The 27,017-nt window shown below is 44.1% G+C and overlaps 2 protein-coding genes and 1 pseudogene across 2 annotated transcripts; 1 reads left to right on the forward strand and 2 right to left on the reverse strand.

Moving 5' to 3' along the window:
- Positions 1–2,568: 2,568 nt before the first annotated feature.
- Positions 2,569–9,959, reverse strand: LOC113017945 (uncharacterized). Its single transcript, XM_026161036.1, has 8 exons — positions 9,908–9,959; positions 8,364–8,720; positions 8,170–8,265; positions 7,532–7,855; positions 6,466–6,798; positions 3,903–4,232; positions 3,402–3,731; positions 2,569–3,336 (listed from the first exon to the last, which is right to left on the reverse strand). The coding sequence occupies exons 1-8, from the start codon at positions 9,942–9,944 to the stop codon at positions 3,245–3,247; spliced, it is 1,899 nt and encodes a 632-aa protein (XP_026016821.1). The 5' UTR covers positions 9,945–9,959; the 3' UTR covers positions 2,569–3,244.
- Positions 9,960–17,959: 8,000 nt separating this feature from the next.
- On the forward strand, positions 17,960–22,576 carry LOC113017949 (E3 ubiquitin-protein ligase TRIM21-like; annotated as a pseudogene).
- Positions 22,577–24,863: 2,287 nt separating this feature from the next.
- LOC113017957 (CST complex subunit CTC1-like) lies at positions 24,864–26,793 on the reverse strand. Its single transcript, XM_026161043.1, has 6 exons — positions 26,645–26,793; positions 26,409–26,571; positions 26,151–26,206; positions 25,888–26,044; positions 25,096–25,216; positions 24,864–25,024 (listed from the first exon to the last, which is right to left on the reverse strand). Exons 1-6 carry the CDS (start codon positions 26,776–26,778, stop codon positions 24,933–24,935), a joined length of 723 nt encoding a protein of 240 aa, XP_026016828.1. The 5' UTR covers positions 26,779–26,793; the 3' UTR covers positions 24,864–24,932.
- Positions 26,794–27,017: the final 224 nt, after the last annotated feature.

A 27,017-nucleotide genomic window follows, 5' to 3' on the forward strand; every position in this document is an offset into this window, starting at 1 on the left:
GGAACATTTACAGACAGTCATCAGCTTCCTCCTTTCTTCATTCACTCCCATTCATTCACACAGTGATGTCATTGTGGGAGCAAGTTCCTCCTGAGGAACCAGGATTGACGGGGAACTAAAGAAATCAACCTGCTGCTGGTTTGAGTCTGTGCAGCTTGAACTCTGACAAAGGTCTACTGCGAGGTGAAGAGTCGTCACTTTCAGGAGCTGCTTCCATCATTTCAAACTGATCAATACTCTGAACTTATGAACACTCATGTTTGACACAGAGTGTCCTGTGATGGTCCTCAGTCTTTGAGCTAGTTTTTGTGTTTGTTATGGACTATGTGTTTATTTGTTCTCTTGTTTCAGTGACCTTTGTTCTGGTTCTATATTGGTGTCTCTTGAGCTCAGGTTCCCTTATTTGTCAGAGTCGTCATTATTTATATTTCTTATTCTCTATTTCTTGTTGTTCATGTTTATTTCCTTCGTGTCCAGTCTGTGCCAGCCTCTTCTCTGTGTTTTGTTATTCTTTCAGTCTCCCCGCTCACGTACCTGCGTTTGTCTGTTTTCTCTGTGTTCTGTCTCATTGTGTTTGTAATCCCATCCCTGTGTTTAGGTCCTCAGTCTCCCTCGTGCCTGTTTTGCTGTGTTCTTCTGTGAGTTCTATGTTTCCTTCGTAGTTTCCTGTTTATATTCTCTAATTTTCTTTCTTTGTTTCTCTTGTATTTTTATGTTTCTTTCTGAGTATCTTCTAACATTAATAACGCTGCCTCTTTTAGCCGACCCCTTTGTTTCCAAGTCCTGCATTTGGGTCTTGCCTCTGCCTGCCACACAGCTGTTCATGACAGGCACAGAAAACGATTTTGAGCCTAGAAGTAATAAATGCATGAACTTGTTTTTCAGCATCACTCTGAGACAGGATATTTCTAATTTTAGAGATGTTGCTCAGATGGAAGAAAGCAGTCCTACATATTTGTTTAATATGTGTGTTGAAGGACATGTCCTGGTTAAAAATGACTGGTTTCATCTCAAAGCTGGCCAGTTGGACAGGAAACAAAACAAGATGTTATTTACATATGAGCATCACACTTTACCTGAAATACACAAAGAATCTTTCTAATAATAGAAAACAGTTTCAAAGCTGCAGGATTAAAGTGATGAAAGTTTGTGATTTAAATTTGTCTCATAAACATCCAAAACCTGCTGAAGGTTCAGTTCAGTTAGAGTCTGTAACATGACGACTGAACATGAAGGCAGACGACCTCTTTTCATCAAACAGGAAACCACAGCTGCTGTGTTTAGCATCGCTACTTCTGATTGGGTCTGTTATGTAGACGATGTTTCCTCTATTAAGAACAAATTTTCCACTGTGTGGACAGAGTCGATAATCGTCCTGTGTCTCTCAGAGTTTCATTGTTTGGTTTTCAGTCTAAATGTTGCCATCAGTCACTGTCAGTCTGGGCACCGAACCTTAAACACGCATGTCAAAAACAAATCTACATTAGTAATGCATAAACAGCCAACCAGCAGGATCTCTCTGTGCACTGTGAACACTGACTGAGGCTCATGTGATGCAGTGGGTTGTCTTCTAAATGTGTCTTCTTGTCTGCATGCTGAAGTATTCTTAGGCAAGATACTGAACCCCAAATTTCTTCTGACGCCTCCATCCAAACGTGAGTGTTTGATAAAGGTGCTTAGAAAGCAGTGTGTGAATAGCTGAGTCTTGAGTGCTCAGCTGGATTAGAGCAGCAGCAGCAGTTCGTTTACACAAACAACCAGTTTACATCTATAAATGATGATCAGTGAACTGCCATCACTCGTGGTTGAAGCGTTTCTTATGTAGAGCCGGAAAATAAACCAATTTTATTCATATAGCGACCAATCACAATAACAACCACCTTTATATTGTAAGGTAGACCCTACAGAGAAAAACCGAACAATCATTATGACCATCTGACCAGACCATATTTCACTGGCTTCTCTAAATGTTCAGCAAACTTTAAAAGCTCTTCATCATGCTTTTTCTTCAGCAATGGCACCATGGATGGTGACCTACATGCCATGCCTTCTTGAAACAATTGTACCTGCTGATTCCAGGTTTTTCTGTAGCACCTTGGCTCTTCAACGACTCTTCTGATCATTATTATATATGGTGAAATGATGTTCTTTCCACCTCTGCATTAAGAACCCAACAGTGCTCACTAGAACCTCCAGTAGTTTAGAACCAATACCTTCAGTATGTTTTGCAACAATACGGTTGTGAAGGTTTTGAGACAGCTCACTGGTTTTACCCATCATGAGATGTTTCTTTTGTGACACTTTGGTAATGACACAGATCTTTATAGGTCATCAGTTGGGACTGAACCTGCTAATATTAATTTGTAATAACTGTCAGGATGGCTTTCAATTACTGATCATGTCAGTTGCCATGAATCATGATTTCCTATGTCTCATTGCACCTTCCTTTTGTTTTTCTCTGTTATTTCTCATTATCACACGTTAACCCCTGACCTGAACTCAAAGGTGAGTGATAAAACATTAATTGAATTACAATATTATACAAAGAACAGAAGTAAACACAAAATGCAGTTTCTAAATAAATGTGTTTATTATTAAGGGGAAAAACCCAAACCTAGATGAACATGTCAGAAAAAGCTATTGCCCCCTGAATTTAATAAATAACTGCAACCAAGCATTTGTAACAACCTGCAATAAATCTTTAACAGCACTGTGGAGGATTTTCAGCCCACTCACTGTTGCAGAATTGTTGTAATTTAGCCACATTGCTGGGTTTTCAAGCATGAACCACCTTTTTAAGGTCATGTCACAGCATATAAATCAGATTCAGGTAAGAACTTTGACTTATTTGGGTGTTTTGCATAATTATCCGGCTGCAGAAACCAAGTGCGCTTCAGGTCAGATGAGAACGGATGGCCAGATAGTCTCCTAAAGAATTGTTTCTTTAAGAGGGCCGAATTCATGGTTCCATTTAGGGAGGCAAGGCTTGCAGGTCCCGAGGCAGGAAAACAGCCTCAGACTATCAGACTATCACCACCATATTTTACTGTTGGTATGAGCTTCCTTTTCTGAAATGCAGTGTGTAATGACACACACTCATCAGTCCAGGGTTTTTTTTTCCCCAAAAGTCTTGGAACTCTGCCACGCAGGCTGGTGTGCTCCAGTCCCTTTCTTAAAGTGTAGTCATGAGAAAGGGACTTTAATTTTAACTTGAACTAAAAGCTGATCCTAAACTAAGCACAGATCAAACTGATTGATCAGCCATCAGAGGAGTCGGATCAATGGAGCTGCTTCTGTTCCTGATGTCCCCTGTTTGATCCTGGACCTGAACTCTCCCTGCAGAGACAAGACAGTCAGACAGGGACAGACAACAAGAGACAAACTTATATTTTCATACTGACCTTTGACCTTTAGCAGCACTGTGGTCTCTCTTGAAATGCTTCTTTCTTTGCTGCAGACATTACAGCTGTATTCTCCACTGTCTCTCTCTGTGGGGTGTTTCAGGGTCAGACTGAGGTCTCCAGTTTTCAGCAGGTCTTCATTCATCTTCGTTCGGTCTCTGTAAACCTGGTGCTGTTTGTGAGGCTGGTCAGAGCCGTTCTTATACACGTGGACCTTCCTGTATGGTTCATAGCGTCTCCACTCCACTTTAGCATCTTCAGGCAGGTTTTGTGTGGTTGTGAAGGGCAGCTGGACAGACTCCGCCCCCTCCTCCACCTCCACCTGACAGACTGAGACGACAACAAACACAACATGAGCTGTACAGACAGCAGTGAATTTAGAAAACACCTTATTAAGCTTCTTTATAGATGCTGCAGTCTAATATTTACATTTAATTATTGTTATTGTCATTTTATAAACAAATACACTGTAAGAAATATTTCATAGGTATTTGCACTAACTCATCACTCTCAGCAGAACTGTTTTCTTTCTCTTGATCCCTTTCCCCTCAACTCTGCAGATGTACTTTCCAGTGTCTCTGTCTGTGGGGAGTTTCAGGGTCAGACTGAGGTCTCCAGTTTTCAGTGAGTCGTCTCTCATTTCGTTTCGCTCTCTGTAAAACTGGTCTCGTGCGTCAGGCTGGTCAGAGCCGGCGTGATATTTGTGAACAGTCTTCGGTGGTTCAGGTTCATAGCGCCACCACTCCACTTCAGCATCTCCAGGCAGGTTTTGTGTGGTTCTGAAGGGCAGCTGGACAGACTCCGCCCCCTCCTCCACCTCCACCTGACAGACTGAGAGGACAACAAACACAACATGACACAGCAGCAGTTTTATTCAATGATTCCAAAGAGAACTTTAATATTCAATTTTAAGCTCAAACTATGATATTTGTCTTTGCTTGTGTTGATTTCCTAAAGATGAAATATACTACACTCATTTAATTCAGGATTAATGTATTTTATTGGTTGTTCATCATTTCTTTTGAATTGTTGCCTTCAGTCCACTTTAGTAGGATTTGAGTGGGACTACTCACAAAGAAAGAATGAGTCTCTAATTTTTTATGGTAGTTTAATTTTAATAAAGGGAGACAAATTATCACCTCGCCTCTGTCGGTGCGCCCCAGGGCGGCTGTGGCTACACTGTAGCTGCTGTCACCAGTGTGTGACTGTGCGTGTGAATGGGTGGATGACTGAGTGTAATGTAAAGCGGGTCCTTAGGGACTGAGTAAAGCGCTAAACAAATACAGGCCATTTACCATTTATTAACAAAAAATCCAAAAAAGAAAGATTACATAAAAAGTGTAAATTCATCTGTATATCATTGAGTGAAACACATATTTGGACCCTTAAACTTACCCAAAACTACAATCTGTGTGTTCATGTAACACACAGATTGCGATCAATCAAATCAATGAAGTACAGATACTCCTGATCTCAACTCATTTTGTGTATAAAGTATCTATTGTATTGTATCAGTACAATCTATTTTGGTAACTAGTTACAAGAAAGTGGAGCATATAATGACAAGATGAAAGTAATGACTTTATTGGATCTTACACCAGTTTACCCAGAGCACTCCGCTCTCGCTCTGCAGGCCTACTTGTTGTTCCTAGAGTATTTAAAAGTAGAATGGGAGGCAGAGCCTTCAGTTTTCAGGCCCCTCTTCTGTGGAACCAGCTTCCAGTTTGGATTCAGGAGACAGACACTAGCTCTACTTTCAAGATTAGGCTTCAAACTTTCCTTTTTGCTAAAGCATATAGTTAGGGCTGGACCAGGTGACCCTGCATCCTCCCTTAGTTATGCTGCAATAGGTGTAGGCTGCCGGGGAGTCCCTAGAGTGTGACCAATTAGGTCCTAGAACTGAAGAAGCTTCTCGGATGAGAGGTGAAACGTCTTCAAGCAACTTAAAGAAGTCCAGATGTTTTTCCTTTCCACACTCCTTAGACTACGACGACCTGGATCACTGAAAAGCTTCACAGACAAGATCCAAACTACAACTCACATTTGATAAATGTCATCATTAATTCCACTTTTAAAAAGAACCTCTGCAACTTTGCTCTGCTTCACTTCAGCAGCATCAGGTAATGTTCATATGTCGATTCATGGTTTTCTACAGTTTTTGATCTACTGCAGAATATTTTTAAGGTTATCTGCTATAAAACGACAGACCAGGAAAATCTCCTTCATGTTTTTCTCTGTTTTATCCTCAGTTACTTTCACACAAAGACATCAGCTGTGATGCTCACAATTGTGATGAAGTCTCACATGTATCAGTGCTGATAAATGATCAGAATTATAATATTTCTGACTGTCTGAGGCTAAATTGAATCAAATCGGGACCTCGTGAATCGGAATCAAAGGGATTATAGAAATCAGTGATGATACCCAGCCCTAGTGAGCAGCCTAGGCCTGACAGAGTGGATGTAGGTGTGGGTAATAAGGAAAGATGAAAAGAACTATTGATAACTTTTTTGTTAAGTTAAAGTCTGAGCCGTCTGAAATTCATAGCCAGCTCTGACACGGTGCCATCGATCTCTGAATGCTGTAAAAGCAGCAGTGTATCCAGGAAACACATTATACGTGATAAATGCACTGCCCGAGTGTCCCCTCTCCCCACTGCCTTTCAGCAGCATGCAACAGCAAACAGGTCGTCAGAGGAGCCGAGATGATGATTGTGTTGATTGTGATTGTGATGATGTGTTAATACACTAATACACCTCTCTGAATGTAATAATTAGTCATTAATAACCTCTGCCTCTCTACCACAGCACGTGTGTTTATCAGCCATCGTTTTGTTGGAATGGGTCAGAAATGGCCGCCCCAGTCCTGGTTCTGAGGTTTCTTCCTGTTAAAACTGAGTTTTTCCTCCCACTATCACCAAAGCACTTACCCATAGTGGGCTCATATGATTGTTGGGTTTTTCTCTGTATTATTGAAGGAACTACCTTATAATATAAAGTGCCTTGACGCAATTGTTGTTGTGATTTGGTGCTGTATAAATAACTGACTTAAATTCATTTCTGACCTTTGACTCGAAGCCTCACTTCTCTCTTCAGCAGGATGTTTCCCTCGCTGCTGTAGGCGGTGCAGGTGTAGACTTCGTTGTCTCTGTCTGTGGGGTATCTCAGGGTCAGACTGAGGTCTCCAGTTTTCAGCAGGTCTTCATTCATCTTCGTTCGGTCTCTGTAAAAGCGGTCTTGTTCTTCAAGCTGGTCAGAGCCGTTCTCATACACGTGGACCTTTGTGGTCCGGATGTAAATGCAGGTCCACTCCACTTTACTGTCTTTAAGCAGGTGAAGTTTGGTTTTGCAGGGCAGCTGTACAGACTCGACCCCCTGCTCCACCTCCACCAGGGGGACTGAAAGGAGAAAAAATACCACAATGAGCTGAACAGAGCATCATCAGCACTGAGAACATTTTGTTTGGATGAAGTGAAACATCTGCACTGAAAACATGTTTGACTGGCTGCAGCCTGGGATTTGTCCTGTTGCTCCACTGAGCAGACACAGTGTTATCTTTGGTTTCCTAAATCAATTATGGGAAGAAATTTATCATCTGTCTTTATCTTCACTTCCTACACCCAAACTGGAAACGTTAATATACCATCATGTGAGCTTGCCTACTTAATATTTCCTTTGAATTTTCTCTCTACATGCAGATTAATATGAACTTTTGTTAAATAAGCTATTATTCTGGGCTATGCAGGCCCAGACAAAGCCTGCAGCATTTTAATGAGGTTGTTTAATGTGGAATAGAAGAAATAGAAGAAGCTCATGTGAGTTTCCTTAAGAAAACATCTGATCCTCAAAATCCTGGTGCTTTCAGGCTGACATTGACTCAAAAACATTATCATTATAATATTTTCATTCTAAATCATTTTATAAATTTCTCTTAAACTCCTCAATTTCTCGGACTTGTGTCACATCTTCAGTTTGAGCTGATAAAAAAGTAATGGTTGAGAAACCTAACTTAATAGATCTGACTGTAGCTCACTCATCAAGTCCTGTTCACCTCAGGGACAGATTATCAGTGTGGTCACCAAGCTCTTCAATTCCTGACTCACATCTTCATCTTCTTTCTACAGCACTCACCTCTGACATAGAGCTTCACTTGTTTCTTCTTCAGGATGTTTTCCCCCCTGTAGACGGTGCAGGTGTAGGTGAGTGCGTCTCTGTTTGTCGGGTATTTCAGAGTCAGGCTGAGGTCCACAGCTATCCGCAGGTTTTTGTTCATCATTGTTCGATTTCTGTAAAACCAGTGCTGTTTTTCAAGGTGGTCAGAACCGTTTTTAAACACGTGCACTATCCTGTTGGAGCTGTCAGTCCACTCTACAGTTACATCTTCATGTCGGTGACCTGTGGTTATAAAGGGCAGCTGAACAGACTCCACCCCCGAATCCACATCCACCTGTGGGACTGTGAAGTAAGAACAACAAATAATGATTTGTGCGCGCAGTCTGTCAAAGCTCCCATGTTTGACATGTAAAGTGTGTGAGGGGAGCCTGTTCTGCAAAATGCGCTGGAGGATTCCTTAAGAACATGAAACATGGGGAAACACTGGTTTGTGTTTTATTGAAAGAAAGGAGACAATTAAAACAACCTATTAATATAACTAATAGATTAATTAAGAAGAAGAAAAGACACTACAAGTCAAGTCAAGTAAAACAAATCTGAGGTTTAGGGATGATTCAGATTATTCACAATGCAAACACGTCACACACACAACATACCTTCCTTAAAATAGCCTCTGAAGTGAACTCCAACACCCACGATGACAGCTGCAACTACAGCCAGGACACCCAGAGCCACTGGGACACTGATGGGAACTTATAACACAATGAAAACATGAACATTACATGATGTTAACATAAAATGATTAACACTCTGTGACACTACATGTGATTTTGAATCTCTTTGCACTGACCTCCACCTTTGACCCGCTGAACCTGCAGTTCCACTCTTGACTGATCCAGTTCTACTCCAAACTTACGGATGGTGCAGGTGTAGCTGCCGCTGTCAGACAGCTGAAGCTTTTTCAGAGTGAGACTGAGGTCTCCGGTTTCCAGAGCGTCAGGATTCATCGATGTTCGGCCGCTGAACTGCTCATTTTGGTTCTGGAGGTCATCGCCTTCTCGTCGACGCAGGTGCACTGTGGAGGGATTGAGGTCATAGCGACTCCACACAGCTGTGGATTCTTTTTCTTCAAAAGTGGGAAACTCACAGGGCAGGAGAACAAACTCCGCCCCCTCTAGTACCTCCACACCTGAGGCACACTGGGAAACTGAGGACACAGACATAGACAAAGACCTTATTGATCCCACATAAAAATAGAAAAAATAAATAATAAAATGATTCTGTGCAAATGGTTGCTATGTGCAGAAAAATAACACAAAATGTTTTATGTGCAGATAAAGTGCAGGCAGTGATAGTTATACACACATATTTCTAAACAGTGTTTATCCTGTTTATAATGTTGCAGCCTGGCTTCTGTCGGGATGAAGGACCTGTGATAGCGCTCCGTCCACAGTCTCCATCCACAGTCTCATGCAGGGATGAGAGATGTTGTGCATAATAGCCCACCCACCTCCTTTATGGGGTCTAGGGGACTGTCCAGGACAGAACTGGCCCTCTTCACCAGGCTATTTAGCCGTTACCTGCCCCTCTCTCTGCTGCCGCCTCCACAGCAGAGCTCTGGATAAAAGATTGCAGACATCCTCAGTAATGTCCTGCAGACTTCAGCCTGTCAGCACAGTCGACTTTGGTCCTGGTGCCGAGTTTGAGTGTTTTCTGAGCAGTCCAGGTTATCGTTAAGGTGAACACCCAGCAGCTTGTACGTGGTGACCACCTCCATGCCCAAACTTTGGATGAGGTGTGGTTTGACCACCACCTGCTCCGTCTGATCATTTGCCTCAGATGCACATCCAAGGATGGCTGTATCAACGGATTCAGTTTATCTGCCCACCAGTGACAGATGTGGATTCTACATGCTCAAAGACTATTTCCAAGACGTTTCTCCTGTCTATAATAATGCCGTGTGTGTGTGTGTGTTTACCTTTGCTGTTTTTATATTTTGTCTGTCATCTCTCCCCCTTGCCTGTGATATTTTACCCACTGACTGTCTTACTGTTCAGAACTCTGGCCTGGATTACAGCTGGACTTCAGTTTCAGTGTGTTTGTGTTTGAGTCCCGTCATTGTTTTAAAAGAAATGAGAGGACTACAGTTCAGTTTTTTCTCATTTACATACTTCTTATGGTAAAAGTCTGGTGCAAACATACACTTGGTCCTAGAACAAAAAACAATTCTCTCTTTTGGCTTTAACTATGCGAGAATAACCTGCGGCATTTGAGAACTTATCTTCCTGATCAACATGCACAAACCTGTCTGACTGTTTCTGTAAGCAAAACCAGTGTGTGTGTGCTTGTGTAAATATGTGTGTGTGTCATAAGTTTAAAAGAAACTTTTCTTACCGTGCAGGAGGATCACAAACAAATCCAAAATCTTCATGTTGCTATACAGAGAGTAGACATCTACAAAGTTAGTCTTCAACCTGAACCGACTAAGAGATTAAATAATCCTGCCAAGAAGCCAAAGGTGTTTTCTGGCTGCTCTCCATGTCACACATCACACCAGTGGATTGCTTTCATTCAGGAAGAGGAAACACTTCTTTAAAAGCAGGAGGAGGAGGAGTGTTCACAAAAGCCTCAGCCAGTAAAGAAGAAACTGTTAGAATGAAAGAAGCATTCATTAGAGTAAAAACCTAAATAACCTATTTGCACATTTAAAAACTTCCTGCTTCAAATCTGTGATTTTAATCTGTTATGCATAACTTTAATCATGACACTTTTTCAACATGAAACACTAAAATTAAATGTTTCCAGTTTTGGATCTGTTGATTCCCACTCTCTTTTAACTATTTTCCCACCATCTAAGTGCATCTAAGCACAGCTGGGATTGATCTTTATTTTCACTTCTCTTTAAATGTAACTTTTAATCATAAATATTATAGGATAGATTTAAATTCTAGTTACAAAACTGAAGAAAACAGCAAAAACAACAACAAAAAATCTACTGCCATTCACATGTAATACCTGTACAGCCCACCAGAGGGAGTGATACTCAAATCAAACACAGCAAAGGCTGATGGTGACCAGTGGGAGTTCATTCAGTAACAGAAAGGAACTGAGTGGGTAACACTTCATAATGGCCACTGTTATTTAACTGTGAAGTATAGGTGTTAATTTAACTTTACCATACTGCATGATACCATCTTTATTTATAAAGCCCTTTAAAATAAAACCAGGGTTCACAAATGCTGTACACGCCAGCAAAAAAATGTGTTTTAAGAAGACTTTAAAACTCAGAAAGAGAAGAAGCCTGCCTAATGTGCAAGGGAGATCGTTCCACAACTTTGGAGCTGCTACAGCCAAAGCAAATTAATGCTTACTAAGGGAGTGGGAAGGTGTATATGGCTGCTGCATCTCAGAGAGGTGGGGGCAGGCTATAAGAGATTTAAAAACAAATAGAGAACTTTAAGAAGGACCCTAAAATGTACAGGTAGTGTCATGGTCTCCGTGCCTGCCCGGCCGGCCCACAAGACTGCATGTGGTGTTTGGTTTTCTCTCTCTCTGCCTGGGCGGAGCTCACTGTGGGCTCCCGCCCTTGGCCCACACACCTGACAACAATCAGCTGATAAAGCGCTATTTGAGGCTGGAACACAGATCCTCTCATCGCTGGATGATTGTACTACAGACATTAGTGATTCGCCCAGCTCCTGTGAACTTGTGCTTTAGTATTCTTGTGATTCGTGAGTGACTTCCCTTTCTTTTGCTACAGACATTCCTCCCCGGACCTCCCTGCCGTGTGAGCGTGTGTGATATTGGGCAAGAAGACGTGAGCAAGTGTGAGAGAGATTCCCCGTGATTCCCTGGAGTTTGGATTTTCCTTTCACTGTATATATCGTGCACTGATGCTGTAAATAAACTGTTTTTGGAGACGTCACACCGCTCTGCTCTTGAGTTCCTTCTACCAGTTTATGACAGGAAGCCAGTGAGTGAAATTAAAATGGGGGTAATGTGCTCAGACCTTTTTGTTCCAGTTAAAAGATGCGCTTCATAACCTGCAGACGCCTAACAGATGCATCACTAACCCCACTATAAAGTGCGTTACAATAATGGAGTCTAGAAAATTCCCACATGTGGGACTAATAAAGGTACATCTTATCTCATCTCTTATCTTAGATGTAACAAAGACATGGATTACTGTCTCAAAAAGCTGCTCTGATAAGATGGGCTTTATTTTTGCCAGTTGTCTCAAATGAAAAAAAGACAGATTTTACAACAGCTCTGACCTGGCTTTCAACTTCATCATCTGCCTCCATTTAAACTCCCAGGTTAGTGGTGATTGGTTTAACAAACTGTGCCAGCAAACCAAGATCCATAGTAGTGGTCTCAGAAGTGCCACCAAAAACCATCACTTCTGTTTTCTGCTCATTAAAATGTAAAAAGTTCAAAGGCACCCAGGCCCTTATTTCATCAAGACATCTGAGCAGAGGGCCTACTGAGAAACCATTTATCTTTTAAGAGGGAAACAAATCTGGGAGTCATCGGCAAAACAGTAGAAAGAAATCCCATGTTTCCTGAAAATATACTCGGGTGGTATCAGATATAAGGAGAAAAGAAGCGGGCCTAAAACTGAACCCTGTGGAACCCCACATTGAAAAGAAGCAGCAGAGGATACAAGCTCACCAAGTTTCACAGAGAAAATTTGGTCTGCCAATTAGGATCTGAACCACTGCAGTGCAGTACTCCTAACACCCACCACCTGCTCTAAACTGCAAATTAAAATCTTATGATCCACTGTATCAAAGGCAGCTGTTAAATCTAAAAGCACGATCATAACACAGTCATGTGATGCAGTTCCTAAAAAAAGTTCACAAGCCATCTATGTCCACTGTGAGCGACCATCTTTGAACAGAGGCGGGGGTTTACGACACCAACTCTCTGCCATCTATAATCCAGTTTTGAGATCCCTCCCCAGACGCCTTAACGCCCACTCACACCCTGGGCCATCTGACCTCAGGAAATCACATGATAGGGTGGCGTTAGGTTTCACAATGAACTCACCCAAAAACCTTGGCTGATTGTGACCCACACCCGTTTTCACACCACTGTCCCTCTTGGGGGAACACTCCCACAGGGCTTAAATCTGGGATTTTCCACGGTTCGACCCTAGAACTGAAGAAGCTTCTCAGATGAAACGTCTTCAAGAAACAGCTGTGAGGACAGAGCAACTCCTTGGTAAATAATGCACTTGATGGTGACTTATGAAGGTCCTTGCAGTCCAGTTGATCTTGCGCACTTCCAGGATCCCTGTGTGAGGCACAGAGTCATAGGCTTTCTTGTAGTAAATGCAGGTGGTGCATATGTTGGTCAGTGTAGTTTTCCTTTGTGTGCCCCACTCACATATTAATCCTTATTCCTCTTTGTTGCTATGCCTAACAGGAACTTATATGAAGTACCGAGCTATTTGGGTGAGAACACTTGCTTCTTGGGATCCTTTGGCATCAGGGCTGTCTCCGGCCTCCACTACATAGCACTGAGACGGCACTTTTAAGGATTTTTAACGCTATTCTTTTAACTCTGGACTCTGGCAGCCCTGCTGCCCTTTTATTGTTGGACTTGTCAGCAGCTTTTGACACGGTCGACCATGACATCCTGTTATCACAGCTAGAATTTCATGCTGGCCTAAAAGGATCTGCCTTACAGTGGTTTCGGTCCTATCTGTCAGAAAGGTTTTTTTTATGTCATGTTAAGGTTCAAAGATTGAGGAAGGATACAAGAGGTGATCGAAGAATAACCACACTGATCCGGCCGGGTGAAGTCAAACAATGATTTTAATTCACGCGTGGGAAGATCACTAGAAACAACAATTGATCTTCAACTTAATCAAAGCATAAACAGATATTTTATACCATCAGGGCTTAAATTTACTGACGCCCCTTCAACGTCACAGATACATTTTATACATACGTCAAATCAACACCACACTGACTTTTCACCCAATTTGAAAGAACATCATTTTCTATTTTCATGGCCGGGACTTCCTTTCTACCTTTCAGTTCCTCTTTCTTGCTGAGACAACAAGGAACGGTTCTTCTTTTTTCAGAGACACTTTCGCCGTTACAATCCAGACATGACTAACCTCTCTCCTCTAAATAAATCTAACTCATGTGTGTGTGTGTGTGTCACGACCTCACTCAGCCTCTATGTCACCTCTCGCACTTCTGACCTTTTACCAGACAAGAGGCTCACTGAGACTATGTGTATGTCTTCTACTAAATAAATGTTTTAACCAAGAACCTCTACTAAAAGTTTAATATAAAAATATGAAGCATATAAAAGATATTAAAAATAACCTGATATAAGTGTTTTGTAAGCATGTATTGCAATCCTTCTATGTTCTAGTTTTCCCTCAACATGGATCATCTGAACAGTCACGTCAGTGAAGCTTCAAACCTTTAAAGAACCTGAACATCAACTCAAATAAGCACAGATATGCAATATGTATAAAATAGTTATAACTGCTAACATCATCATAAACATCTTAAGGCCATCTTAAAGCTATCTGTTACATTGTTAAAGCAATGATCATACTGCAGATTATATTATGCTGGTAAAATACTTTTTGTTCATCCCCACAGTCAGTATGGGCCCCCACAACTCCAAAATAGCCCCTCTTAAATACGGTGTACCTCAAGGCTCTATTTTGGGTCCTGCCCTGTTCGTACTCTATTTTTTGCCATTGGGCTCCATCTTCAGCATTTCATTTCATTGTTTTGCTGATGATTTGCAGATTTATCTACCTTTAAAAGCAGGGTCAGACCATCCCCAGCTCTTATTACGCTGCCTTGATGATGTCAAACAGTGGTTGTCATTAAAGTTTTTTAAAGCTAAATGAAAATAAAACTGAGGTTGTCACTTTTGGCAACTTTAATCATATCGACAGCACTCTGGGCTACTTTCCTCGTATTGTAAAACACATGTAAAAAACCTCTGTGTCTATATTGATGGTTCTTTTAAATTGAATAAGCAGGTGAGTGCAGTAGTTCAGTCCTGCTTTTTTCAGTTAAGAACGCTAGCCAAGGTAAAGCCATACCTTCCGGCTAATGTCTTTGAGCGTGTTATTCACCTTTTTCTTACTTGCAGATTGGACTACTGCAATTCATTGTATTATGGTCTAGATCAGGCCACCATCCATCATCTTCAGATGGTTCAAAATGCAGCTGCTCGCCTGCTAACTGGTACCAAACGGAGAGAGCATATAACCCCACTTTTAGCTTCTTTACACTGGCTTCCTGTCTCCTACAGGATCCAATTTAAACTTTTACGTTTTGTTTTTAAGTCACTTAACGCCCGAGCCCCTCCTTACCTGTCTGAGCTCCTCTCTGCCTATGCTCCAGGAAAAACCACGAGGTCTAGCTCAAAACTAATGCTGTCCATCCCACGGACTAACCTCAAATCCCGTGGTGATAGATCCTTCTCTGTGGCAGGTCCCAGACTTTGGAATAGTCTCCCCTTAAATATTAGATCTGCACAAATACTTGAGCAATTTAAATCTTTACTAAAGACACATTTCTATGCCCTGACTTTTAACACACTATGACCCAAGCATTTTGGTCTTATTTGAATTAGTTTAGTTATTGTTTTAATTCTTTTACTGTCCTATTATTGTTTTTTATTGTTATTATTGTATTACATTGTTGCTTTTCAATACCATTTTTATATTGTTAAGCACTTTGTGTAGCATCGGCTGTTTGAAATGTGCTATATAAATAAATTTGACCTTGACCTTGACCTTAAGGTAGGAGCCAAAAAGGGTGTAGTTTGTGTGTGTGAGCACCCGTGTGTACACCTGTGAGCATGGACGCGCCACTGTCCCAGAAAGAGCTGAGGAGAGTCCCAGATGAGGGCTCACTCAGCAGCCGCGGAGCAGAAGCCAGGAGGGGTTGCAGTGACGCGCCCGTGAGCTCCGCCGGCAGCCAGCTGTGCCTGAGTGACCGAGCCCCAGGCTGAGAGGCTGAGGGCACCCCACCCCCGAAGTGGCCCGAGCGAGCCCCAGGCTCCAGGCTCCAGGCTCCAGGCTCCAGGCTCCAGGCTCCAGGCTCCGATAAGCGGCCGCCAAGGAGTGAGCCGGTGTGTACCTGGACGCCCATCCCCAGACACAAAGAACCACCAACGCACCGATGTCTGAGGGCGTCTGCCACCAGATATGAACTTTTTTCAAGACAGTGAATCTTGAAACCAGAGAAAAAATAGAGAGTTTTAACTTGTTCCATTGGCAGATTTTTTTTCACTTATTTCAAGCTAAAATATTTATTGGAATTCAAATTTAGACAGAAATAAAGTGAATAACATTATTTTGCTGACGTCGACTGAGAAAATTGTCAGGCGGTGGAAGGAATACTTCGAGGACCTCCTTAATCCCACTGACACGTCTTCCGAGGAAGAAGCAGAGTCTGGGGATGAGGGGAATGACCCGCCAATTTCCGGGGGCGAGGTCACTGAGGCAGTTAAACAACTCCTTGGTGGCAGAGCCCCTGGTGTTGATGAGGTCCGCCCCGAGTTCCTGAAGGCTCTGGATGTTGTAGGGCTGTGCTGGTTGACACGCCTCTGCAATGTTGCGTGGAGATCAGGGGCAGTACCTGTGGACTGGCAGACCGGGGTGGTGGTCCCCATCTTTAAGAAGGGGGACCGGAGGGTGTGTTCCAACTACAGGGGGATCACACTCCTCAGCCTCCCTGGGAAAGTCTATGCCAGGGTGCTGGACAGGAGAGTTCGTCCGCTAGTCGAACCTCGGATACAGGAGGAACAATGCGGTTTTCGTCCTGGTCGCGGAACACTGGACCAGCTCTTTATCCTCTCGAGGATACTTGAGGGTGCATGGGAGTTTGCCCAACCAGTCTACATGTGTTTTGTGGACTTGGAGAAGGCATTCGACCGTGTCCCTCGGGGTGTCCTGTGGGAGGTGTTGCGGGAGTATGGGGTGTCTGGCCCATTGCTACGGGCCATTCGATCCCTATACAACCGTTGCAAGAGCTTGGTTTGCATTGCCGGCAATAAGTCGGACTCGTTCCCGGTGGGTGATGGGCTCCGCCAGGGCTGCCCTTTGTCTCCGGTTCTGTTCATAATTTTTATGGACAGGATTTCTAGGCGCAGCCAAGTGGCGGAGGGCTTTCGCTTTGGTGGCCTCAGAATCCCATCTCTGATTTTTGCGGATGATGTGGTTCTGTTGGCTTCATCGGGTGAGGGCCTCCAGCTCGCACTGGAACGGTTCGCAGCCGAGTGTGAAGCAGCGGGAATGAGGATCAGCACCTCCAAATCTGAGGCCATGGTTCTCAGCCGGAAAAGGGTGGAGTGCCCACTCCGGGTCGGGGATGAGTCCCTGCCCCAAGTGGAGGAGTTCAAGTATCTCGGGGTCTTGTTCGCGAGTGATGGGAGAAGGGAGCCGGAGATCGACAGACGGATTGGGGCTGCAGCTGCAGTAATGCGGACGCTGCACCGGTCTGTCGTGGTGAAGAGGGAGCTGAGTGTAAAAGCGAAGCTCTCAATTTACCGGTCAATCTACGTCCCTACCCTCACCTATGGCCACGAGCTGTGGGTAGTGACCGAAAGAACGAGATCGCGGATACAAGCGACAGAAATGAGCTTCCTCCGGAGGGTGGCTGACCTCTCCCTTAGAGATAGGGTGAGAAGTTCGGCCATCCGGGAGGGGCTCAGAGTAGAGCAGCTGCTGCTCCACATCGAAAGGAGCCAGTTGAGGTTGTTCGGGCATCTGACAAGGATGCCCCCTGGGCGCCTCCTGGGTGAGGTGTTCCAGGCATGTCCCACCGGGAGGAGGCCCCGGGGCAGACCCAGGACACGCTGGAGAGATTATATCTCTCGGCTGGCCTGGGAACACCTTGGTATTCCCCCGGATAAGCTGGAGGAGGTGGCTGGGGAGAGGGAGGTCTGGGCCTCTTTGCTTAGGCTGCTGCCCCCATGACCCGGCCTCGGATAAAGCGGATGAACATGGATGGATGGATGGATGGATGGAATATTATTTTATTATCACGTTGATGCAGCACATGGTTCAGTTAGCTTTGTATAAACACGTGTTAGAAATGTTCTTCAATCAGCTCTTTTTACTCTCATTTCACAGCCAGTACTTTTTACTTTTACTTGAGTAAAGAAGTTGAATTAGTACTTGGAGTATTTTTAACAGTAGTACTTCTACTTCAGTACAGACTGTGTGTACTTTTACCACCTGTGTCTGAGACCTCCTTCAGGGTCCACCTGAAGCGCTCAGTCTCCTGTGGAAAAAGGAAATCCAGGTGAGTTTCTCCTGATCACCTGAGGCCGTCATTACTGTGTGAACCCACACACCACTCCTCACTCCTCCCACCCGCTGCACACAGTCACTGAGTACAGACCGGCTGATTCCTGTAAAGGGAGAGGCAAGAAGAGGCGGAGCAACACCTGAAAAACAAGAAGCTCAACGTCATTTTGCAGAAGTGAAAGTGTGAGAGAGCAGCAGCAGAGCTGCAGTCGAGTCCTGTTTGTCTCTAAAAGAAGATTCACTGGAGTCCATCAGGTTCCTCTCAGCAACAGTGGTGAGTGCAGCTGATCACACTTCCTGCTTCTACACAAATCTTCACTCTGTTCACTTCATCAGGGCTCTAGAGCGCCACCTCATTTCTCCATGGTGCCACTTAGGCTACGTCCACACTCGCCCGGATAGATTTGAAAACAGCGCTCCGCGTCCACACTGGTGTTTTCAGTCGTTTTCACAGAGTTGTGCGTCCACATTAAGACGGCTGAAAACGCTTACGTTCCAGTCCTGCGCATGCGTGAAACGCAAGACGATTCGACCGGTCTCATTTCTGTCTGCCGCTGATTCACTTTCCGGCTGTTTGAAACGTCGCAGCAGAGGTGGAGGAAAAGCACCGAGTTTTAAAATGGACTAACAATGAGGTGGAGTTGTTGCTGCGAGTAACACAAAAGTACAAAGTTGCAAAAGCGAGAGAGAATTAAAGAATTTGAAGAAAAGCTCTGTGGAGCATGTGCAGACTGATATTCATCTTTAATAGGACTATCAAAACTGCTGCTGTATAATGCTCTCCACTATCTTTGTTTAATTGGTCACATGCCTGCATCACATGACTAACATGCATCATTGTTTTAGAAAGTCTCTGTTTTCACTGTTCACTGTGACACAAACGCACCGTCTCCAAATTATTTACTTTCCGGCTGTTTGAATCGTCGCAGCAGAGGTGAGCAGCGTGATAGGAGTGGATGTAGCTGTGGGTAATGATGAAAAGATGAAAAGAACGATTGATAACTTTTTCGTTAAGGCCGGTGCTCTGACACGCAGCCATCAACCTCTCAGTGTCTAACACTGGTCTGCAGACGGCATCAGATAATGAGCCACATTAGATGGACTCTGAGCCCACTGACAGTAAAAGGGTGAAGTGTAGACATTTGGAAGAGAGCGGCCTGACCAGTTTCTCTGACTATGATACTGTAAAGCTGACAACATGATGCATTTACTGTGGTGAGTGTGCAAAGACCATGGCAGGTGTTGTGCCAAGGTAGGGATCCCCAACAGGATCTGTTTCCCTGCGTCAGGAACATCGGCTGGGCAGGGAAAGCGGACCCAACGCACTCCGCCTCCATCACGACCAACTAGACGTGGAAGGAGTGATGTTTTAGTGACAACATGAAAGATGAGTGTGACCGTTCAGTTTGTGGGTTACAACAGAAAATTATACATTTATTGTTCTCGTGTGTTATCGGACGGGATCGTTTTAACAAACCGAGGACATTTTCCTGATAATTATCTGTATCCTCCTGTAACTTTACTGTTTAAAGAGCTAAAACCTCCAACATTTCAGGATCAATAAGTCCTTATAAGACGTGTTTGTGAGCTAAAAATCAAGAATGTGGGATACTGTTTGTCTGTGTCAACCAAACAACTTCACATCTTTGTAACGACTGTTAAAAAGATGTTCATCCTGTTGATCCTGTTCATCTGGACGCTGCACTGTACAGCAGACACGACGTTGTTCAGTTTGTGTTTCAGATGAACCAGTTTGTGTCTGAGTGTGTTGCTGGGTCTCCACCAGTTACTCTGACAACTGAAGGTTCAAGATTTTTATTTTGACATTTGCACACAGGACCAACAGTCCATGCACAGTGGAATACTTGTGCAGAGCTTTCCAAGTCAAATCACACTTTAACAATATAAAGACAGAAAAAGCAGAAGGATAGAAATGAAGTCCGGAGTAGGGTAGTCGTACTATTTTCTATATACAAAGAAAAAGAAGAAAATGTACAGAGAGTGTGTAGTTCTCTACCTCTTATCGCACTCACAGTGTTGCACATTTGTTCCACAGATCTGTTTCACAAGTCTGTTGTGAGTGTATTGCCCGATGGTCAGTGAACCGATGATACATTCAAAGTGAGGTTAAGTAGTGCTGTGTTATTTTAAGTGTTCAGTGTGTTTTTGTTTGCCGTCAGTCTGACAGTTGTGGGGAAGAAGCTGTTGAAGAATCGTGTTCTGTGTGTGATGCTGCTGTCCGCTCTGTTGTGTCTGAGATTGTATGTGCAGCTTTGTATGTGCAGGTCCATGGATGCAAGTGTTGTTCCCATAATCCTCTCTGCAGACTTTCTGACTCTGCAGAGCCTTCCTCTCTGTCTGTGTAGTGTTTCCATACCAGACAGTGATGCCTGCGGTGAGGATGCTGTCTATCAGTCCTCTGCAGGCCTGGGTGAGAGGGTGGTGGTTCATGCCAGCTTTCCTGAGCAGCCGAATGAAATAAAGCCTTTGCTGGGCTTTTTTCACAGTTGCTGTAGTGTTGAGAGTCCAGCTCAGGTCTGATGTAACCTGCAGTCCCAGGAATCTGTGGCTGTTTGCCCTCTCCACCTCCGTCCCTTTGACGATAAGAGGCTGCAGGGGAGGGAGTTCTTCCAAAAGTGCAGTATTCATTCCTTGGTCCGTGTTGAGGATGAGGTGAAGAAGCTTCTGTGATGAAAAGAAACTTAAAGAAGTCCAGACGCTTTTCTCTCCAAGCTCCTCAGACTACTGACGCTTGTTTCTCTCTTTTTAAAATGAAATTTAAAGTGAATTTTGAATCAAATGTTTCTTTTCTTTCTCCCTCAGAGTGCAGACATGTCTGCTGCCAGCAATCTGCGATCTGAAGATCAGTTTCTGTGCTCCATCTGTCTGGATGTGTTCACTGATCCAGTCTCTACACCATGTGGACACAACTTCTGCAAAACCTGCATCAGTCAGCACTGGGACATGAGTCAGAGCTGTCAGTGTCCCATGTGTAAAGAGACTTTCTACACTCGACCTCAGCTGAAGATCAACACCTTCATCTCTGAGATGGTTGCTCAGTTCAGACGTGAAGCTCAGCAGAAAGCCAGCAGCAGCAGCTCAGAGCAACAAGCTGCCAAACCAGGAGAAGTTCCCTGTGACGTCTGCACTGGAACCAGACTGAAGGCCCTGAAGTCCTGCCTGGTGTGTCAGACCTCCTACTGTCAGACTCACCTGGAGCCTCATCTGACACTGAAACGTCTGAAAAGACATCAGCTGGTTGATGCTGTGGAGAACCTGGAAGGCAGGATGTGCACGAAGCACGATAAACGATAAACTCCTGGAGCTGTTCTGTAAGACCGACCAGACATGTGTCTGCATGCTCTGCTCTGTTTTAGACCACAAGAACCACGAGTTTGTTCCTCTGAGAGAAGAATATGAAGGAAAGAAGGCAGAGCTGGAGAAGACAGAGGCTGAGATTCAGCAGATGATCCAGAAGAGACGACTGAAGATTCAGGAGATCACAGAGTTGGTGAAGATGAGTAAAGATGCTGCAGACAGACAGAAAGCAGAAGGTGTTCAGGTCCTCACGGCTCTGATGGAGTCTGTTGAGAGACGCCTGAAGGAGCTCATGAAGGAGATCGAAGACAAACAGGAAGCTACAGAGAAACAGGCTGAAGGTCTCATCAAAGATCTGGAACAGGAAATCTCTGAGCTGATGGAGAGAAGCTCTGAGGTGGAGCAGCTCTCACGCTGTGAAGACCACCTCCACCTCCTCCAAAGCTTCTCCTCCCTGAAAGCTCCACCCAGCAAGGACTGGACAGAGGTCAGAGTTCATCCACCATCATATGAGGGGACTGTGGGGAGAGCTGTGGCTCAGCTGGAGGAGACAGTCTGGAAACCCATGAAGAAGAAGCTGTTTGAGGCTGAGCTGCAGAGGGTGCAGCAGCATGAGGTGGATGTGACTCTGGATCCTGATACAGCAAATCCCTGGCTCATCCTGTCTGATGATGGAAAACAAGTGTACTGTGGTGATGTGAGGAAGAAACTTTCAGACAACCCAGAGAGATTTTCTCACTGTGTTTGTGTTTTAGGAGAGCAGAGTTTCTCTTCAGGCAGATTTTACTTTGAGGTTCAGGTTAAAGGAAAAACTAAATGGACTTTAGGAGTGGCCACAGAGTCGATCAACAGGAAGGGAAAAATCACAGCGAGTCCACAGGATGGTTTCTGGACTGTAGGGCTGAGAAATGGAAATGAGTACAGTGCTGCTGGTCCTTCAGTCCCCCTCTGTCTTCATCCTGGTCCTGAGAAGGTGGGGGTGTTTGTGGATTATGAGGAGGGTCTGGTCTCCTTTTATGATGTAGGTGCTGCAGCTCTGATCTACTCCTTTACTGGCTGCTCCTTCACTCACAAACTCCACCCATACTTCAATCCCTGTAACAATGATGGAGGTGAAAACTCTGCACCTCTGATCATCTGTCCTGTCAATAACATTAATCGATCCCTTTCATTGGAAGAATTGCTTGATTTCTATTCTGATTCTGATTGAAGGGAACAAATGAACATATTGAGTGTAAATCCTCTACAGTCTCCATGTTTCTATAGAATCTGATCATCAGGACTCTGATTCACACTTTGATTCTCATGGAGTTTGATTTGAACAGAAGAAAAGTTGAATCAGGAAATGTTCCCACTGATGGAGACTCGAGCTGAAGAGCAAATATCAGAGAACAAATGTCCAAAAGCTTCATTTCCAATAAAGTTTGTTCAATGCTTTGAGTGAATCCAGACTCATGTGTGGCTGTTATACGGAGCATCAGAGTCCAGCTGAGTTATGTTGGATACAAACTGCTTATTTTGGCTCTGTGAGGAGTTTTGTTCACTGAAAACTGATGAGACGGATAATATTCAAAGAACTCTGTAGAGATTCATGCATCCATGTTCTCCACCTGCAGGTGTGGAGGAGAAAGGTGGAGCACAGACTGCTGCATCCTTCCAGTCACATCATTTTGATGATTATATTTGCATGTTGTGATGATTTGGGTTAAAGACAAACAGAGTTGAACGGCTGCAGTCACAGCATGAAGACGATGCTGAAGCTGAGCTGTCAGTGAACATGTTTCACTGTGATTTGATTTGAAGAATAGAAAGTGTGTGTGGCTGCTGACAGCTGCAGTCTCTGCTAGTCTGCATAACACACACACAACTTTCCCCCTGAGGCAACGATGCAGCAACAACACAAAGAACAGCTGCAGACACACACACACACTGTTAAAGAACACTTTACTGTTTAAGGCAGAATTCCTCAGTAACAATGATTTGAGTCTACTGTGTCTACTGTGGTTTCCAACATACAATCTACTGAAACATGTTTTTCTTTCTGCCGTACAAACTATTTGATCACAACATCTTTGCTTTTTTCCTCCAATCGTTTATTCTGATTATTTTATTTAGTTTAACTAAGAAAAGCTTAAAATTTAACTCTTAACCTGATTTAAACGTTTAATTTCTCATTAACTCAGACTTTTAATTTATTTCCTTGTTTAATGTATTATTTCTTTATCCTTGTTTAAGTTTTGCCGATCCTTTCTGTGTAACTTGTTTAATCTGACCTTTGACCCTTTAATTTTAACTTAACAGTACTCTTGTTTTGACCTTTGACCTCTTTATTCCTTATAACCAAATAAACCCTTTTATCTGATATTTTCACCTTATTGATTGATTATATATATCTATCATATTTTCTCACCTTACCTTATTTTGACCTTTGACCTATGTCCTTGTTAGCCTTGATCTTCCTTCATCAAACGTGAGATTTCTTTCACCTTTGAACTTAAAGCTTAAATCAAACCTTTGTTAAAAAGCTTCTTACCAACTTGTAATTCCAACTCTCTGCATTAAACACGTATCTTATCATATAAACACTGGATCACTGAGAGAACTTTAGGCAGAACCAAATGAAGCAGCTGACCTCGTCAAACTCACAGCGACAGTAACTGACAGTGAATTATTTTAATCTTCTTCATTGTATTTGTTAGAAACATTTATTTTCCTTTAATTGGACTTTGGTTAAGTTCAATCCGATGTATTAACCGACCTTTGAGGTGAAGTGCAGCTGCGAAGAACGCTACGGCAGGCAATGAGGTGCGTTTAATGTCGCTCTGTTAATTTGAGCGTCCATAAATTGAATGTCTTATTTTTTCTTACTTTATTATTGCTAATTTATTGGAGAATTTGGCCATTTAATTAAGACAGATTTTATGTTGTTGGTGGTAAAGATCTGGATGGATGTTTTATTCTGTGTTTCTATTTTTCAGTTTTACTTTTCAAGACTTGGTGAATTGCCTTTTTCTACTTTTTGTTTAGTTTTGTTAAAATTAGCAGCAGTGAGAAGTGTTGTTGTCGTTCTTGAATATATTTGATGTAGCCCACACTGTTAAGGTAAGTGTCATGTTTTTAGTTGTTAGTCTGATGAAGAATCTTTTATTTTTCTCCAAAAGTTGATTGTGTTTATCTGGACAAAGTGTTTTTCAGGTCCAGCTGAATGCAGGTTTCCCCAGTCTTATACGTGTCAGGAGCATCAGCACAGCTGAAATGCATTTTTCCTAAGCACCGCGTCTCTGTGGCTTTTAAACCCCAAAACACGCTAAAACAAAAATGGGTCCACCCCAAGGATGGGGTCCCCCGGTGTAGTTTCCACTGTGACAGACTGTGGGCTTCCTCAGAGTGAGGCTGAGAGCGGCAGGCCCAGCTGGAGTCTGACCCGTGTCACACAGTGGAGGTCAAACCTTCTGTGCCACAAACACCAGATTAACCAGTTTCACTCATCATCCTTCTACTGTCAGATTTTACTGGTGCAGGTTTGATGAATCACCATCTGAGAACGTCTCTGATGTGGGCGCCACTCACAGGGATCACTTCCTGTAGAAGGGTCACATGACCTGTTATAGGCCCCTTTGTGATGATGACAGCGACGCCCCTTTCGTGTGAGGTTAAACCCAGAGAGCTTCGTGTGACCTCTGACCCTGATCAGCAGCGTTAGGGTCAGTGAATGTGAGATACCGTGTGACAGGAGGAACAATAAAGTTTTATTTGTACGAACACGTAGAACAGATGAAGTCAGAACGAAGCAGGTGGAGCTCAGTCAGGGTGGAGGTGCAGACAGGTGAGCTGAAGGGGAGGAGCCAGTCTGGTCAGGAACTCTCTGTCTCCTCGAGTGAACCTCCTCACCTCTGAAACACACACACACACACACACTGAAGGTTGCAGTCAGGGTTGGTCAGGGTGGTGAGGGTGGGGTTACCTTCTGGTCTCTGGTTGGTGTGTTTCCTGCAGGTGAGGCTGAGCGGCCGAATCATGACATCACTGCTGCACAGACACAACAGGAAGTGGAGGAGGAAGTCGTCAGCGTCCCCGTCACACACCTGAGACAGACACAGAGGTTATGTCTCTGCAGACTCACGGCTCGGCCCTGTGGAAACGTCCTGCAGGACGCCTGTTTCTCTCTGTGGTGGCCCCCCCACAGCGTCCCCACCGTGCTTCACTGTGTGGACGCTGTTCTTTGGGTTGTAGCTGCATCTTCTTCTCGTTTCACCTCCTCTGACCACAGGACGTTTCAGTCTGCAGGTCTTCGTCCTCAGCAGTGTGGCTGAAGGTGTCTGCAGACGTGGAGCTCTGTGAGCTCACAGTGCGTCCCTGTGCAGCCTGTAGAGTCTTTGAAGTCTTTGCTCTGACAGGCTTGTTCTGTGCTGGGCGGCTCTTTGACTTTCTTCAGGTTTCCCTTCCTGACACTCTGATAACCTCAGATATCCACAACGTGAATCCTCACAAACATCTGTTTCTCTCTTTTCACTCAAACCTTCTGACATTTTCACACCGACTGTAAATATGAAGAAAACCCTCAGTTTGACGCCACGCCCCCAAACCAGTTCAGCAGTAAAGTGTGAGCAGACGGAGCTGTTACCAGGATGTAAACAGGATGTGCCCTTTCACAGTTAAAGCCTCATCTTAATGACAAAATAAAGTTTAAAGACGACGATGAGCACGTGACTCACCTGTGACAGGTTAACATACACACCTGACAGGTGCTACTGACCTGGCTCTGCCCACGAGGGAAGACTCTGATGTGACCTCTGACCCTGAGTGCTCTCTGAAGCCCCTCCCACTGAGCATCAGCCAATCCCAGCAGAGCAGGAACCAGAGCAGCTGAGAAGCAGACGTGAGCCTCACCTGTCCCGTCATCGATCACCAGCCTGATCGAAGAGCAGAGCGACATGGTTTGATCATGTGACTGTCACCTGACTCATCCAGGTGATTAACACGTATCAGCAGGTGAGCTCAACAGGAAGCTGCTCTTACTTTGCTTTGGACTGAAACACTGACGAGGTCGAGTGACACTGAGAGCTGCTGCAGCCCTGAGAGAGAGAGAGCAACAGGTAAACACACACACCTGAAATCGTGAGCAGTTTCCTCCAAAACGACACTTGACTTACTGCACCAACACTAACACGCCACCAACACGCTAACAACACATGAAGCACTCTGAGTACTTTCACTGCACCTGAGAAACTGCAACTAAACACATCCTGTACACACTGTGTGTATTTTATGCAGTCCCTGTGTGTACACGCTGCCACACAGCGAGCAGCTCCACTGCAGTTGCAGGAACAGGAAACACACCACGTGACCTTTGACCTGTCCCACAGCGCACCTCTGCTTGCTGCTCAGAGCCCACTCACCCAGGTGCATGATGGGAGCAGGAGGAGGAGGCTGGGCCGAGCTGATAGAAACCAAACAAACAAATAAACAACAGCACGACAAACACGTGAACCAGACTTTACCTGTAAACTTACCTGGTGTCTCCCAGGGAGACCACAGTTATGGAGCTGACAGGTAAGTACGTGCAGTACACACTTCCTGTCCTGAAACACACACACAGGTAAACCGCACAGGTACGTAACCATCGGCGTGACTTTGTATTGAACATTGGGGGGTCAAGATCTCTGTCTAAATAAATAAATCTGGCTACATTTCCAGATGATTAAACAACTATTTTGCTGGTAACACCTGAAACGAGTAAAGAAAACCAGCAGCCTATTAATGCAAGATAATCCATAACTTTATTGGTGGTGACATTGTTGGAAATGAGTCCAAATAAAGAGTCCAAACTTTTATAAGCCTGTCTATGGCTACGTTCACACTGCAGGCGAAAGCGCATCAAATCTG

Source organism: Astatotilapia calliptera, unplaced genomic scaffold (genome assembly GCF_900246225.1).
Source record: "Astatotilapia calliptera unplaced genomic scaffold, fAstCal1.2 U_scaffold_3, whole genome shotgun sequence".
Taxonomy (NCBI): domain Eukaryota; kingdom Metazoa; phylum Chordata; class Actinopteri; order Cichliformes; family Cichlidae; genus Astatotilapia; species Astatotilapia calliptera.